This window comes from Calonectris borealis, chromosome 6 (genome assembly GCF_964195595.1).
Source record: "Calonectris borealis chromosome 6, bCalBor7.hap1.2, whole genome shotgun sequence".
Taxonomy (NCBI): Eukaryota; Metazoa; Chordata; class Aves; order Procellariiformes; family Procellariidae; genus Calonectris; species Calonectris borealis.
In genome coordinates, this window is record NC_134317.1 from 39,468,215 (window position 1) to 39,485,945 (window position 17,731).

Here is a 17,731-nt window from a genome sequence, read left to right on the forward strand (position 1 = left end):
ACAGATTGGGGATGCACGTATCATTTGCTCCCAGGCTCTAGAGTGGAGATGAGTGGGAGCAGGACTCTTGGAACAGAACAGAAAACAGCATTGTCAAAAATCACTAGCTAACAATATTCCCAATCTTTATTATCTTACAAGGGAGACCCTAATTTAAAAACATCATCACTTGCAAAGTGCCTCAAGCATAGGACTGAGGAGATGGTAGTAATCACCTTTGCTGTAGCTGACAGGTAAAGATTTAATGTTATGTTTAAATATACTTCCTGGATTGCCCCCTCCACTACTGGCATTTCAAAGAGGAGGACGGAGTGGGCACAGCACTCCATCCTATAGCTCCACTACATATTTTTGCCAGTAGAACTGTGAACCTCATTTGGTTAAGCTCTGGGAGGTATCTTGGCTTAATAGAATACATCATTATTACTGATCATGACTACAAACTGATAAAATCTGGACCACAAAGCCAATACAGGCACTGGGAACAACAGTAAGTGACAATCTCTGCATTTAAGCATTCCTGACGAGCTTAAGTTTGCATCAGAGCTTGCTGAACTTACTTCAGTCTTAAAAGTTGAGCCCAGTATGCACTGGATGAAAACCTGTAATATTTAAGCATGAGAGCTGCTAAATGTGATGAACTGAGATAGAAGTTCAGTTGAGAGCAGGATGGGAGTTCAAAAATCTGGTGGAACATGACTTTGTGATCATGTGGATCTTTTTTGGTCTTCAAAAGCCATGAATCTATACAAGTACAGAAAACTAGTATCTTGAAATAGCTTCACTCATTCCATCAGTTCAGTCCTGCAGAAGTTAGCAAAAGGATTTCTACCTTCGGTAGACCTCTCTGGTAACTGGATTGAAGACCTGAACATCTTTAATATAAAAGCAGAACAGCTCTGCATATCTCTTCAAATATTCTGTGGGAAGCACACTCTCACCTCAGTCTCCAGGAATCTTCGCAACGCTCTCTTCTTTTTAATGCTTTTGCGCCGAACATACACGGCAAATGTCAGGCCGACAATGACGATGATGAAGAGGCCACCAATAACTCCCGCAGCAATCAGAGGGGTTCTAGCAATCAGAATCAGAGACTTTATTTTTAGGTCGAGTGAGAGACCAAAGAATGGTTGGGTACATAAAACACAATCACTTGGAAACTTTATTAACTGTCTTATGACTAGAATTTCTAAGTCAGTCCAAATGGGAAGTCAGGGGAAACACATTAACATATGGTATGACTTTTCTTGTTTTTAACCAATATACCAATTCTACTTTTTTCAAACTGCCATGCACATGTGAGGAGTTGTGTGGACAAGGAGATACAACATGCACTTTGATGGCAAACGCAAATCTGCAATGGCAAAATGAGGATACAGGTATCTGCAGTTTTCCTGCAAGAGCTTTAACTATGCTTACTCTTTGGCTCCATCTAGATTAACTCATGGGCTTGCGCATTTAGAGGAAAACAAACTAATGAAAAATTCCCAAACTACCAATATGATGTGCCTTCCTGAGTGGAGGAAGTGAGAGGCAACTTCAAACATGGTGTTTCACAGACAAATCTGAAGGCATCATACTTATACGCCTTCCTCAAGCGGAGGATATTTATATATGAACAATGTAATTCATGACTAGAACCACGCACCCTCTTGGAATTCCTGGTTCATTACTATTACACACAAACATTTTGGTCAGGGGTTATCGTTGCACCCATCTGGTTTTGCTTTGGCTTTTCAGCACAGTCAAACCCCAGACCAAGAGGCAAAAAACTCCTGTGAACAATGCCAAGCGAGGCTCAGCTTTTGCACAAGGCCTGTTGTCCCCCCAGTACTCCTGTAACTCCTTCCAGCTTTCCAGGATCTTGAGCAACGTGAGCTACAATTACTAATTTGTTTTTCCATAGTGATAAGATAGAGTAGGCTGGCATCACAGTAGATACTATACAAGGACAAAAAAGGACCGTCTCAGAGAGTCACTCTGTTTGACTCAGGTGCCCACATTTGGAGATCGCCTACACGGTCAGAGGAGAGAAACAGGCTCCCTCTGAAGAAAAAGTCAAAGCGATAGGTGCTCTGACTCAGTTTTCTTTCTCTCCCTGCTCCGTCTCTGAAGGGTGGGTAGCAGCCTCCAACCCCAAACCTTAAATTAGGCATTTTCACAGAATACCAACAACTTTATAGCATAAACACACTCAACAGCATTTAACATCCCTCCAACAATGGCTGGACAGTAGCTGGAAAGAGGGGTAAAAAGAGACAGCATGACAACTGCAGAGTATAAACGGTGCTGAAACCACTGCCTGGTAACTACAAGAAATAGGTTAACTATTGTCAAGATTGTGGAAGTACCACTGCTATGCTTTAACTGCCTTCCTCATGTCTGAATGATAATGAAAGACACATTATGGCCTATTATAAAAATGTACCACACAGCTATTGAAAATTTAAAGGAGCCTCCCACAGAAGTATTAATTGTTTTATCTGACCCTTTACTCTTCTTTTTATGTCCTACCACAAAGCTGAGCAGTGGGAAGCAGTGCCATCTAACCTGGTTTGGTATATTAAGGTGTGTCTATATTACCGCTGAGTACCATTTTGAAGCCCATCTCTAAACTGTCCTAACTGTCCCTTGTCACGGTCTCAAAGCACACAACCTGGATTCATGTCAGATACCAACCAGAAGATGTGTTTCTGAAGTGCACTTAATGTGCTCCAACCTCTAACTGGCACTAAGGTCCACAGGATCAAACTAGAGCTAACCCAAAGAAAAATCCCTTGCAGCAAACACAGCCTAGACATTAGGACCATTACCTATTTCATCCTCCAGATCCAATCCTATTGTGTCACTCGCTTCATGTTAACAGAGACAAAGCCTCATACTCCCACACCTAGTTATTAAAGCACGGTGTTTAAAGCACCGCTATCATATTTGCCCAGGGAAAACACATTAACATTACACAACACTGTAAGGCCTATTATAGCTCAAAGACTTTACGATGGAAACAATAAAGCCTGCAAATAAAGGAAGCTGAATGTTGTCTGGCTGTGAAATGGATTATGATGTTTGGGAAATACAAGTCCAGTACCCCCCACTCCTCAGGCAGAGACACTCCTTCATCTAGCTTGGCCTTAAGACACATTCCCCTTTCTAATCCCATTGGTTACTCTGTCGATTTTGAGTGCAGAGCTCAGATTGAAGGACCTGGCGAATCCAGCCAAAACAACGCTCCTCTTCATTTGTGTGTGCTTTCCATGATGCTGATGCCAGAAACTCTTTAATAGGCAATTATGAAAAACACTGGACATCAAAAGACTTCTATGGAGCTAGTACTGACTAACGTTCTTGAGCAGAGGAATTTTTTTTTTTATGCCGTATGAACAATCATATATTTTTTAACAAACACCACCAAACCACAGACTGACAAAACAGGCCCGAGATCTCTCAGCTTTAAAGTGCATATTAATAACTATCATAACAGCTGTTAAAATAAATAATTATAGTTTTATGGTACTGCGTACACTAAAAATGGCCCAAACAATATTTACATGATAGACCATAACAAGGAAACAGTTCCAAAGGAGACATAACGACTAGTGAAGAAAATAAAATGAAGTTACAAATTCCTTGCAGCCCTTTTATTGTGTAGAGTACAGGGCTTGAAAATGAATCTTTATGATCCATTTTGTCAACTCTCATTGACTTTAAAAGAAAGTCCTCATCATTTTTAGGAGTGAATTGGAAAAAAGCAAATAATTTTCAAAAACTTCACCAAACAAGCATTTAGTCATCCATGTGAAATATGCTGTAATCGCATATTATATCTGAATTTTCAGGAGATACCATCTAAACACACTATTTAAGCAAGCTTAAAAAGGGAGTCCAAGAGGAATAATATAACATGTGAGGGGAAAAAAACATATTTAAATGCTGAACAAATAACTGTAATGCAGAAAAAGTTTTATTTTGAACTCAAATAGTGATCAGCTTCCTTCACTCATAAATCCACTATCCTCGCATAAAAATCATGACAGACACAAACATCACAGACCTACACGGATGCTGTTATATACTGTACAGCTTCTCCTCACTCTGCTACCGAGCTAAACCCCAAAGTCAACAATTGTGTTTTATTCGCTACAGTACCAAATGACAAGTCACTGCCTTCAGTGCTTTCTGGTATCATCAGTGCAGTTCACTGTTGTTTCCAACCACACGTAGATTATTTTCTAAGCCCAGTTTTCTGGGCGTCACCTACTTCATTTGGGTTATTTTTACTTATGTTCGTTAGGCTGAGTTTGCTTTTCTATCTATTCTGCTAACATCTTCAAGTCTCCTGTATCATTTCTCTACTATTTCCATGTTTCTAGTGCCTTATATTTAATACCCTAGTGAATTTCATTAACATGTTGTTTACCTTTCTTTTCTTTAAGGTTGTTTAACATGGATCCCTGCAAGGTAGTGCTGATCAGAGATGCTGCTGAAGACACACAACCTTTCTCCCATTTTGTTTTTTTTAATCCAATCCTTTTTTTGCATATGCACCTAACCAACAGTTCAGCTTCACATACACATGGACACACAAATCGCCTTATCTCCAGTGGCATTAAGGGCTTAATCCACTTACATTTTTGTTACATTGATGTCCCACAACCACCTCTGTGAATGCAATTCTCTACATTTGACCACCTCAGACTACTGCCCACTTAAAACTAATTCCATGAAAGTCAACAAGAGCAGTGTTGATGCACAGACAAAAATTTCACTACCAAAAAACCCCATTTTGTTAAAGTCATTTTTAAAAGTGTGGAGGCCCTATTCTTCTCTTAGAGCTCAGAAAGGCTAAAGTCGCGCAAAGAGAGGTAGTTCCATGTCAGTCCTGCCTGTCCAGCATAAATAATGGACAGCCAAAAGTCGACCCTAGCTCACATTTCTTTCAGCTCCACTACGAACCTACCAACCGGAAACTCCTGATACAACCACTACTTTCCTTTACACACTGAAAATCTACTACAGAGGGCGAAAAAATCTCTGCTAGGTGTTTCTGGACTTTTATGCTCATCAAATTAGACTTAGCAGTCCAAGAAATATGGCCCTGAATCATAATTCAACCCCATATAACTAATTTGCTCTCCCTCACCCCTCCCTCAGCTGAGGACAGAATACCCAATTAATGATTGGAAAAGGCAGCAGCAAGGGAGGCAGTGGGAGGGAAAAAAATCACAACATGTGAAAAATCCTGCCTTTTAAACTGGAAACTGTGTATCTGTGGCTAAAAGTTGAAAGTAAGATTGTAGTATTCCCTTAGGAGAAATGAATAATACATATTTCTTTTTAAATGTGTACGGTGTTTTCATATTTAGAAGCACGTAACACCCACTCCCACACACCAAAACTGAGACAAAAAGTTCAAAGTCAGTACTCCAAGATGGACAAGGATGCTCAAGAGGGGGGCTCGTATCATTCCATCCACTCCAAAACATCAAAACATCTGCAATTCCCACAGTGCTTTGAGACCAGGTATTAAAGCCTAATTACTGATTTAGATGAGTACACGGTCTCATGCTCTTGACTGGAGAGTGCAGCAGAAGGGTGAAAGGAAATAGAATTGTGGTCCATGGACTAAAGCTGAGAAAGAACACCTGTTTTTCTATCTTTGGCATTAACCCACCTAATACAATATGTAAATAAATTGAGCTTTGAAGCCGAGCTGTTAGAAGGCTTTAAGTTCCTGCCTCAACCTTCCCCACCTTCCCCTCCTTTGAGTTTTATTTATATATCCAAACAGGATTCATTACAACCTTGAATACTCTAAGTAACTACTTGTAAATTTTCATTATCAAGGCATTATTTTTTCCTGATGGACAATTCATACATTCTGCATTCCTTGCCCCTTCCATCAGTGGAGAGTTCAACCAACTTTGAAGCTGCACTTTTAGAGATCTAACAGATTCTGCTAATCCTAGAATGATAATCTTAGTATTTAAAATATACAAGATAAACAACCAGACTGGGAAGCAAATTTGCGTATATTTTAATAGCTTTTCTCTGCTGTGAAGCACTCCCCTGGCAGAGCTCTACAACCACAACTTCCAGAGTGCCTGGTGTTCACGAAATGGTGCTCCAGGAGGGTGGGAAGAATTCATCTAATGTTATTCACATTAAGACGTGCTTTGCTTTGTATTTTTCTTTTTCAAGAACAAGACTCCCTTTCCCCTCTCCTCACCTAATCTGAGGGTGTTTGAACACTGACAACAAACACTAACAATATCACCATTTATGTACAGATTAGGAGTTTTTATCACGCGTAAACACAAATTTTAACTCACAGCTGATCTCACAATTACTACCAATTCCGCATTTAATCTAGATATGGGCAAACTGCATTCCAATATACTGTCAGCTAGCTGTAGTTAAACTGTGGTGGCAGGTAGTTCTAGCCACAACTTTTCAATATGCAAAATGACCACAGTGTTTCAGTCTACGTCCATTTAGCAGCTGAACATCAAACACAGTTTTCCCTTTGGACAAGGCTAATGCTAACAAACAGATATCTATAGTCAAAATTGCTTTCTCCTTACCCCCACTGGTTCCTATACTGAAGCCTTCCTCAAGCAAGTATTTAAGGACGTTTCTAGATCACTATAATCAAGTTATCTGTATACTCAGAGCTTTTTCACCAGCTTTGCCAAATGAGAAGAACATGTGCAGAACAGTGTACACCCTTTCCTCCTCTCGTATACTGCTAACCAAGATGTGTTGTTGAGAGCAACTGTGCTGTTAGGATATATCAAAATGTTTAACATATGGTGACATCATTTACTGAAGGTTGGCACATATTTTGGTTATCAGAGTGTTTACTGAAAACGAAACACCAACAAGACGCAAACAGATATATTATGTGCATTCATTCCTTAAATTGTAAAAGTGTGTCCTACTCATGCCTCATTTTTTTTTAAAAGGTAGGATTCCTCATTTCACTCTGCAAAATAAATGAGGACAAAATAAAAAATATTAAGTATAACTTTGAAAATGAATATAACCTAGAATTCTAGACATTAATATGTATTGATTATAAATTTATGACATCTTTATTATCATTAAGCACACATAGTGCACAATGGATTTCTTTAAAACTAGTTTTAAATCTGAATGGCATAATTTAGGTGAACAACCACATTTCTGTTACGTTTTCACCATAAATTACTAGGGACTCTCAATTTTAACTCCCTGTTAACACAGTTGACTGGAAATAAACACTGAAATCTCTGGGATTATAGTATCATACAGAGGCTTTTCATGGGCTTCTCTCCCTATAAAACTGAAAAGCCCATCTGACATCTCTTGCACCCCTGGTATTTTTAGGCTGAGATTTTTCTTTTCTGCCACAACATAAAAAAGGAATGCTATTATTAAGAACTTGCACAGTGACTTTGTTTTGAGGCTTGTGCTTTAAGTAAACAGATTAATGTTCCTTGTAAAATATGCCAAGTCAGGCCCCATATAATGTAGATTGATTTATCTGTGACAGAAAGCCAGTTAAATTCACTAGATTGGACACACAGGTGAAGCCAGTTCATCAAGTAAAAGAACCACCCTCTTTATAAACTTGTCCATATTTCCCATTTTCTTTAGGAATAGTAATATTTTGCTTTAAATAAAGAAAACTAGATCTGTAATGACCGTGGGCGCTGATGGATTGCTCTGAAACTAAAACCATCAACGTTAGCTCAAAGAGCTTCTCTCCGCATAAAGCATTCCTGTTAGAAGCAATAAACTCAGCCTGCTTCTCTGCAACCAGTTGCAGTAACTGGCTCTACGATTATGTCTGTGTACATGAAATTATTAGTAAGAAAACATGCTTTTCTCAAATGGAAACATAAAGTGCATTTTCCTGTATGACATTATATTATTCTGAGAGACTACTTCGTCTGGTAGCACTGCTTTCTACTCATTAACTGTCAAATCCAAAAGTACCAGAGCGCAGCACAGTCTGAGGCAGAGCGCGTTACATCGCCTGAGGAGCTGGAGAAATACAAGGTAGTGCCCATATTAAATCAGTAGGTAGCTAAAACGTTCAATGGGAGCTGGCTCATATAGAGAATACAAATCCTAGCATAAAATTGGCCATTGAAACTGAGCAAGAACATTCCTTCACTCTGCAACAAGTGTTCAGGGCAGGTTTTTATAACCTTTTCTTCAGTGCTACATTTTGGTTCTAGCAGACGTGGGCAGGGCCATTACCTTCACCCTACATCCTGTACAACTTCTCAAGCAGAAGGCTGAACTCAAGCCTAAATGGCTCAGAAATTATTTCAACCTGCCTGCAGCTTTGCTCCACCAGTGATTGTACAGACGAGTGAATACTGCAGTCAGTATTAATAGGAATTCATTAACATTTCAGGTGGCAGCTTGATTCAGTCTAATGCATGCCATTTTTTCTTTATGGTTAACAAACAATTATGTAGATAGGCGTATGCGCCAGAGTTTGGAAAAACAATCAGATCTCTGAGGACACGTATTCATGATGAATTAGACATTCACTACTTTGTTCTCTAAAATTTTTGGTACCCAATATTTGGTACAGGACACAGAGGGAAATTCACTTCAGTTGGGTGATAAATCAAACCATAAAGAATAGAGAACAGGAAGGAATGTTCGGGAGTATTTTAAATAACCAACAGAAGGAAACCTGTTTGAATACTGTGCTCTTCCTTCTGCTAACTTTTTTAAGCACTTTCCAAATTCCACTGGTGGGAAATGCTTGTAAGTCACTTAAGTTCCAGTTAAGTGTTTGCTGAAATTGAGCTATTCAACATACGAAATATCCAACCCCATATGTGGCTAAGCAAAATCTTGCCTGTAGGACTGCACAGGTGGTTTGCCTGCCTTTAAAGGAGCTGCAAGAGGAAGGTTTCTCTACCCCGTGCCCTTCATTTTTACTTTACTTCACAAATCACCATCTTTCTTTTGAAAATGCATTGATCTCTCTTTTTATACCTGCCCCTTTTGATTGTTTTTTGGAATGCCAGTCTTTCCTGAGAGTAATCGTTCAGAAGATTTAAGGAGCACAGAGCACATTTTTTGTCTAAGCGGTTGTGAACGCTGGACTCTTTCCTGTAACAGCTTTGAATCACACGGGGCAGCGAGCGTTTGCTTTCACAAGCTCCAGGAGTATTTCACAGCTGGAAACCTTCAGGGCCTGTATTTGGGGACCAAGTCTGAGATTCTGTCTCCGTCTCCCTCCTTCTGAATTCTTTATGACTTTACGTTTCTCCTTTGTGAGAACAGATTCTGCACATCAGAGCGCCTTAACTTCTATCAGACCACTTCTGGTCCAGCTCTGCATCTGCACTCCCACGAGCCATCTCACCAAGGTGAACAAGCCTCCTCACCTGCGTGAGCGGTCAGACGAAGGTTCAGCACTGGACACTGGCAGAGGGGAAGAAAACCCCCATCAAAACAAAATGAGACATGACAAACTGATGAGAACAGAACTGTCACGCTATGTTCTCGATCTTCAAGTTTCTTGCCATATCCAATCATTTGTTTTGTGGTAAATATAAAGCTTACATGGGTTTCATCTCATTTTTTTTAACAAGTGGTGGCATTAAAGCATCTTTTGGATCTATGAGATTAAAGCTAGAGTGCATGGAGGATTTGTGGAAGAATGCGTTTGGAAATATGCACCCATATATTGTGCATATTGTATTACATACATTCATACATATATATACACATACGATTAAATTTTTTTCCTTGAAGGAAAAAGGAAAAAAAATCAAAATCGTAACACTTCATTCTATGCTGGTATAAATATATATATAAATATAGCATTTGAGACATTTATTAGAATAGTAGTAATGGCTATGATGCTGTTAACTTCACCATACATTTTAGCTACTCCTCATTTGAGTTCTAAATATGCAGAATTTATATTTGTGGAGCATAGCAGGGAATAAATGTGGCCAATGCTCATAAATATCGAGGAAAATCCAAGGCAAATAAACAGCAGAGTATAAGGAATTTATTTCTGAGTATGTCTGATGCTGCTTTCGGATTTATCACTATTATTTTACAAGGATAGCATTCTGTCTAAACGCCCTACACGAATTATATGAATCATTAGAAAACCCCGTTTGATTATGGGGAAAAACTCACATAAAATTGAGATCCTCCTTCTGACACAAGACTTATACAGGATCATCTCCTATACGATAATATGCCCAAAAATTCTTCTATGTCCTTATCAGTCATCTCCCAGCAGTTCTTGTATTACCAAGCAGAGCAGAGAGAAACTCTGGTGTATCTTGCAACTCCTCTTAATTCTAGTCATCATCCCACTGCCAGCATTTCCCCAGAAGCCATTCAGAAAAAAGAAGTTCAACTTTGAAGCTCCAAACCCACCCACCTTCACTCCTCTCCTCCCTGTCCACAGCCACCCAAAGGGAATCTATTTCACTTCACTGGCTATAAAGCAAGCCAAGGGAAACCAGTCTTTGTGAGTATTACCCTCATCTTCTATTCTCAGCTCTACTGATGATTTTCTTTGCGTCTATGTACACAGCAACCTCCTATCATCTTGATAGTCACAGATGTGACTTGATTAGAAAAACAGCTTGTGTCCACGGTAAGGATACTGCTCAGACTAACCTAGATTCTGCAACAGCTGTTTTATTATAATTATTTGGCAGTACAGTATGGCCCACAGAAAGGCAAATGATAATTTAGTAAAACAGCTCTTCCTTCTCCCAAATTTCAGTATGATAGAACATTCCAGAATTTACTGCAGATATCGCCTTATCTATGCATCTTCCAAATAGTTAAAAACACTCCTCTTCCAATAGCTGCTAAACTCCCGCAACAGAGCAGGCCAAGCATCTGGGGAAACGGTGATCCAAAAAATCTCTTTTTCCTCTTTCAGCCACAAAGCCCTTCCTCTCCCCCCGCCACCGAACCCCCAAACCTAAGTACCAGCCTCTCTGGCAGACAGTGGATCCTGCTGACTTTTTGTGCCTTTTAGGTCTCACAGCTTCTGAAGCTCATTAGGGCTCAAGAAAACAAAGAGAGAAGGCTCAAACATCATTTTTTCCTGCCTCTATCATACGGGAAAGAGGGACTGCCTCTCATTCCACTTCAAAAATATATGTATTTGAAGTATTTAAGTGAGAAGAGGACAAAAAGGTTGATGAACCCAGCTAGAGGGAATACACACAAACATACTGCTACAGGTATGGGTTTTGGCTTGCTTTCTTAGTAATTGCCTTTTTCTCACTGGAATTTTCCTGGAAAGGGAAAGAGCTCCCTTATTTTAAAAATCCGTTGATTAAAAGGTGACTCAGGTATCCCAAAGTTTGGAATTTGGAGCCTGATCCACTGGTTGATCCAGGAAATCAAAGCAGAGAGAGTTCATGCAAAGCTGAAGTGGTGAGACAGCAGCGAACTTAGCCTGCATCCAAGTCATTTACATGCAGAGGATATCGCTGCCTCAAGGGAGGGAAAAACATATCTACAGGAGATGGGACTATTTTAAAGCTAGAATATTATCTCTTCAATCTGTTCTTTGTCTATTATCCTTACTGTGATTGAGACTACGCATATTAACAACTAGTGGTCCATTTTTAATGCAGGAATACTTTTTACTTGCCCCCTGCCCCCCACCAGACCATGAGGGGCAGGGAAGGACGTACTTTATTTCTGAAATTTACACATTTTCAACCAAACAAAGCAATGCCCACTGATACAGAGCCCACTGAAATGAACTGAAAATTTCCCAATGGCTGACTCAAGCCTACTGGGAACTCAGAAGAGATCAGTTTGGCCGCTGCCATACTGGTGAATTGCCCAACTAGAATTAGTCCTCTTCCCTCCAGTCTACCAGGTCGTCGCTGATTCTTTGCTTCTAACCAACCAACCTACAGGATCCATATATCATGGTCCATGCTCCCAGCATTATTTTCCGATTAATTTGCAGATTAACATGTGATATTGCCAAAAGTAGGGATCACAGTGTCTTATCTCCTCTTCAGCATGACCTGTAAGACTATACTCAGCAACACTGACATCAAGCCTACGGGTTCTAACTTGGCTGAACCTTAACAGCATTAACCGGAGCAAAACAAATGGTAACAAATAATTAAAAACACATCCTCTGTCCTTTTGTTTGCTTCTACTTTTCCACTGTTACCTCTTCTTTTCACCTGCCTTACGTTGCTTTACAGCTTCTGTGCCTTCTAAGAAATATCTATGCTATTTAATTTCAGTGACGTATCTAAACGTCATTAGGTTTACTACAAGTACACAGCTATGACTTAAAATGGAACAGTGAGTAAAATAAGAACATGTAATGAAAATCCAAGCGAGCATTTTAAGAGGCAAGTAACACCTTGGTGTATTGCTTTGACGGCCTATGTTTCTAATGGACAGACTACGTCACAGGCGGGGTATTGGGAGTCTAATACAAATTATTTGAGGAAACAGTTCACACTTTGTACTTAAAAGGTTGATTGCATTTCAGACAATTTTCCTGCACGTACTACAAGAAAAGTTTCATGTAATTTACAAATCAGGGATTACATCATGACTAGACCATGTTTAACCAAAATTTGGCCTTTGTCCTGACGACAAGGTTTAATTTGTTCTCAAATTTCTTCATCAATGCCACAAGTCTTCAGGATGAGGGATTACCAGATCTGACGAGAGATGTACCAGAACAGGCAAATACACAGTAAGCGCCTCACAACTCTCTGCCAATGAAAAGCTCAGTAAGAACTAGCCAGCACCTGTTTTTCACATTATCCCACAATCTTTCCTTGCCTATTTGATCATTTGCTCAACCTCAGATAACTACAGAAATTATCTGCATTATCTTCTATTGATTAAACAGCCAATACGTCTGCAAAAGAGCTTGTTCACCAGTGTGTGAAGATGGTGCCATTAAAAATTTACATGAAATTTTTTGACAGAAGTACTGTCATCCCTAAAGAAAACTTCACTTTCAGAGGCTACATACAAATAAAAAAAACATCCAACATCTAGATACCACACTTTCTAAAACTTCATGGTACCGAAGACACACCTCTACCAAAGCATCTTCCAGGAAAGGAAGGGAGGGACGATAAGAAGAGGGAGAGGAAAAAAAAGAAAAAGAGAAGAAAAGGAAGAGTCTGCACTGCAGAACAATGTAAGATACTTGGTACCTCACTAGCATCTAAGGCTTACAAAACCTGATAGAGATGGCTGAATTAGACCTTCAAATTTATGTCATTAGTGGAGAAACTTAGTCATGGGAAACAATTTGCCTTCATTTGTGTGACATCAAATAAAAATGCTGAAACACTAACACACGAAAATGCTACTATATTTATTCAAAATAAATCTCTCATTCAAGTGAATACAGGCATGATGCAAGAGAGTTCAGTCAAACAGGTAACATCCGAACGAGCTTCTCCTCTCCCCTAGCAATGGCCAGTCTGAAAACTCAGAAGTTTAACGGACCTAACTGCTAATGAACAAGAATATGTCAGCGTAACAGAAACCTTGTGTAAAGTCACAAGCTCTCACTGCCTGCCTCACCAAAGCTGACAGGAACCAAAACCCAGTATTCAGCAGCTAGATTTGCTTGTCTGTGTCCAACTTGATACCAGCAATCAAAATTCAAAGGAGGAACACTGGGTCCTAATCTTAGAGCATGAGCCAAGAGCTGATCGTAGCTGGGAACTATCATCACAGACATGAAAGTGTCACGTCACACACTGTGAACAATGACAGGAGGAACCAGTGAAATCCTCTGGCCTCAGTACCCGTATAGCACAGCCCACAGGCTTGGCACAAATTCATTGTGCCTGCAGGAAACAGTTCCAGTCTTGACTTTACTAGTCTCATGCTGGAGAATTGAACATTATCAGGGAAAATCATTCCAGGGATTATTAATCCTCATTAGAAATGCACTAGCATTTTGCTGCTTTGAATGTGTCTTTCTTCAGATTTCATCCATTTAATTATCTCACAGACACTCATCCCACCCTCCTTTTCAGTCTGCTAGACTAGCGCCATCTTTAAGCAAATTTTTTTCCCTTACTTATGTACTTTTAGATGATAATCAGGCTCTACACTTTAACCTTCAGCCAAAATAAGCTTTAGCTGTTTGAGCTCCCGAACTTTTACACTACAAGGCACAATGCACAAAGCTTTAACTATTCCTGGTGGCTCTTCTCCAAAGCCTCTTTAACACACAGTCCTGAGAAAAGGCAGTCCTTCTGAAGGTACAGGGTCTACATTCTTGTTCAACTCTATCCACTACCATTATAACGAGGTAGAAAAGAGGCAAAATAACCTCTGCTTTACAGAAAAGAGATGCAAAGTAAGCTGAACTAACAGAGAGAGGGCATTGCATGGAAAATGAGTTTAGTATTAGGCCCCCTTTCCCACTACAATTTGAATGTACTTATTTGAAACTCTTCATACAAAAAGCCCAAAGGTACAGGTAATTTATGTGACATTTTCCCACCCTGTTACTTCACTTTACAGCATGACAGGAAAAAAATTACAGTAAGATAAAGTAATTTGGTCTGATGGCTTGATTTACTAATGCTCTATTCCTGCATGGTTGCTGGTATTTGTGGTAGTGCTTCCGCCTTTGCTAACTGCTGCAGTACAAGTTTCCACACGTAGCACCAAAGGACAGAAGCTTGCTAGTTCCTGCAAGCTTATAGCTTGTTTTATTAGTTTATCATTGTGTGTTTGCAGGCTACACACTGGTAAAACTGGAAAAGTCTTATCAAATTCAAAGTTGGTATTTCCATTTCTGCAAAAATAAATGAAAAAGATCGTGTGTGAATGGTGTTACCATCATTAACAAGTTATCCACTATTTTCGATCTAATGCTAGAAAAGCTGTTGCAAATTAACTGAGAAGTAGGACGTACACTTTTGTATGTAAACCAAAAAAAGGTAACGTCATTTGCAGACTTCAAATACAAATCCTCATCCGTATCAAGTGTTCTACACTTGATCATTCCAGCAAATATTTAACTAGTTTTAAATAGGCAATGGAAAAGTGTCCATGGGGGGAAATTCTTGCCAGATTACTTTATAGATACCAGAAAGGAATAAATCTATCCCAAACCCAAACGCAGACCTCACGTACAGTAGATTACATGCCTTGAGATACTAACTTTGATCTGAAGAGATCTAATTAAGCAGACTTGACTGTATACATGCTTACAACACAAGCACACCACTACCAATGTACTGTTCTAAAGAACCCCAACCAAGAGCTTCCCATTTTATGCAACAACTGCAGCTCCTTTATCGCCTGACAGGTCACGGTAAGTAAGCCAGAATGCAGAGAATTAAGTCTTGGCTGGACTCTAAACTGAATTACATTTGTCATGTAAATTGTCTAAATATGAAAGAGCGACAAATCCTGCATTACGCAGGTAGATTGGATGTAAGACCGCAAGCTTTAGTTCTGATTTATTATATGTTAAATATTAATGAATTATTAAGAAACCATTCACTGAGGTTTAAACAAGTCTACATCTTACATATTTCTAAAGCTCTACAACTGTATTTTTAATAACAGATAATTAATTTATAACAACATTAAATCTAAATTAAATCCTCATTTCAAGCCATAAAAGAAACCCATTGGAGAGTGGTGAGATATATACTGTTGCTCTATAATAAGGTCACTTCTTCATGGCACAATTTTATTTCTGCATCATATATTATTTGCATAGCCAAACCAGTACAGACACACAGCACAAGGCTTATGTAGCCTGACGAGAAATAAAAGCAGTGACCTCTGCAATAGGGCTGTGTGTTGTTTTCCATTCTAACAAACCATTTTTGGTTTGGAATTTCCTAATGCTTCTTGTCTTTCAGCAGTGACCTATCGTGTTCAGCTTAATCACTTATTTTTTCTGCTCACAGTTTCAGTAAAAATAACGTAGTCAGTTTTCTGAACAAAGAATTTTCTTATTTTAAATGTATTTGAAAATTTATTTTGCAATTTGTGGTAACAAAGCATAAAAACCCCCAGCTTTTATTGAGAAGTCTCTGCAAAGAAATTTGGTTATGACCTGACAAAACTCCAGTGCTTGGTAAATATTATGTTTAGTGCATTCTGTATGTTTTCCACGACACTCTTCATAAAACCGAGAAGCTTGCTGTTAAGGTGGGGCTGAACATGTGCATACAGCTCACCAAGCTGGACCTCGCACTCAAGCCACAGAGGGGTAGGACTTAATGAACACTTGGCATGAAGTTCAGGGGTAACAGAGGTACTACGAATTTGTGCTAAGCAGACCAAATCCAAGTCCCCGCACATTCTGGGACAATACCGAATGAGACAATAGGGACTGCCACACTTACCCACAAGGAGACATGCTAAGCCAACTTCTATAACCTTGTTTTGGCATTTCTCTGTTTGGCGTGCACCACTGTGCAATCATGAATATTACCCAAAACCATCAAACGAGCACAGCTGCTGAGAAACTTGGTCTATGAGTATCAGCAATCTCAATATACTGCAAGAGCATTTCGCTTGTATTCCTCTCTTTGTATAATAAATCACTAGAAACATCAGATTTCTGGCCTTATTCTACCCTGTGATCCTCAAACTACTAGAGCCACAGAACAGATTTTAAAAAGCACTTGCATGACAATTGTTTCTAGTTCCTTCACTCTTCCAACTTTCTTTATTTCTCTTTATAGTAGCAGATCCTACCAAATCCTTCCATGCTATGAGACCAGACCAGTCAACCCTGCCGAGAAAAGTAGGGTTGACTAGATGAACTAGAACTCCCCGCAGACCCCAGACAAATCTTTTTGAACGTGTTATAGAACAGAAGTTTTAATACAATGAGAGCTTTTTTACTGTGGTCAGATCTGTAAAGCAGAAAAGAAGGAAACTCCCCCTAACCCCTTTCCTAAGTAGACCAGTCTTACTAAGTGGGAGTGGTAAAAAGTGGGGGAGCTCAAGACATGACTGCAGTGACTTTCATTCATGTCACAGGAGTACTCAATGTATTCCTCCTAAAGCTCTAGGCAGTGAAGTGTTCTTGTGACAATAAAAGTGCCCACAGCATATGTCTGTTCGAGAACCAGTGCAGTAGTAGCAAGTTCTCACACAGAACAGGGATTTCTCTATCAGTCTGTCCTAAACAGATCAAGCGTAAGCTCTATCCAACCCACAGAGGCAGGACAAGAAACTGCCTGTTTTTCTAGACTTGATTCTTAAAAGATAAAAATAAATCTGTTTCTTCAACTGCTCTGTTCTGATACAGCATCAGAAAGCTCCATATTAAAAGTCTCTCAAGAGTAGCATCTTTTACCAGTCAAGTAACGTAGCTTAGTTTGTACTCACAGATCCTATTTTTCCTCTTATTTTATACAGAGATTCTCTTCCTCTTCCCCTCCAAAATGACTATAATTATTCTATAAAAATACAGAGCATATGGAATGCTTTCCTCCAAGCAATGGAACAGAGTGCCATAAAAGCAATGAACATCAGTAGTTTATTAGAGGTGGTTTCCCTTCCCCATCATCTACTCAGAGCTGCTGTGAAATTCTATTGAAGCCATACTGTTCAGGGGTACAAAACAGCTATGAAAGGATTTGCCTGCATTACATAGGGTTTACTGTTAATTAGCTCTTGTATACACACGCAGTACATAAAACCAGCTTTTTTGTTTAGGAAGTGATGATTTGTTGAGAGGATGTCCTCT

General features: G+C 39.4%; 1 protein-coding gene across 1 annotated transcript in view; it reads right to left on the reverse strand.

Annotated features, from left to right (window-relative positions):
• ERBB4 (erb-b2 receptor tyrosine kinase 4) overlaps positions 1–17,731 on the reverse strand; it is a 395,664-nt gene that overhangs the window by 125,267 nt on the left and 252,666 nt on the right. The window contains exon 18 of the mRNA XM_075153901.1: positions 942–1,074. Coding sequence (XP_075010002.1) covers positions 942–1,074 — 133 coding nt within the window. The remainder of the gene's footprint in view (positions 1–941; positions 1,075–17,731) is intronic.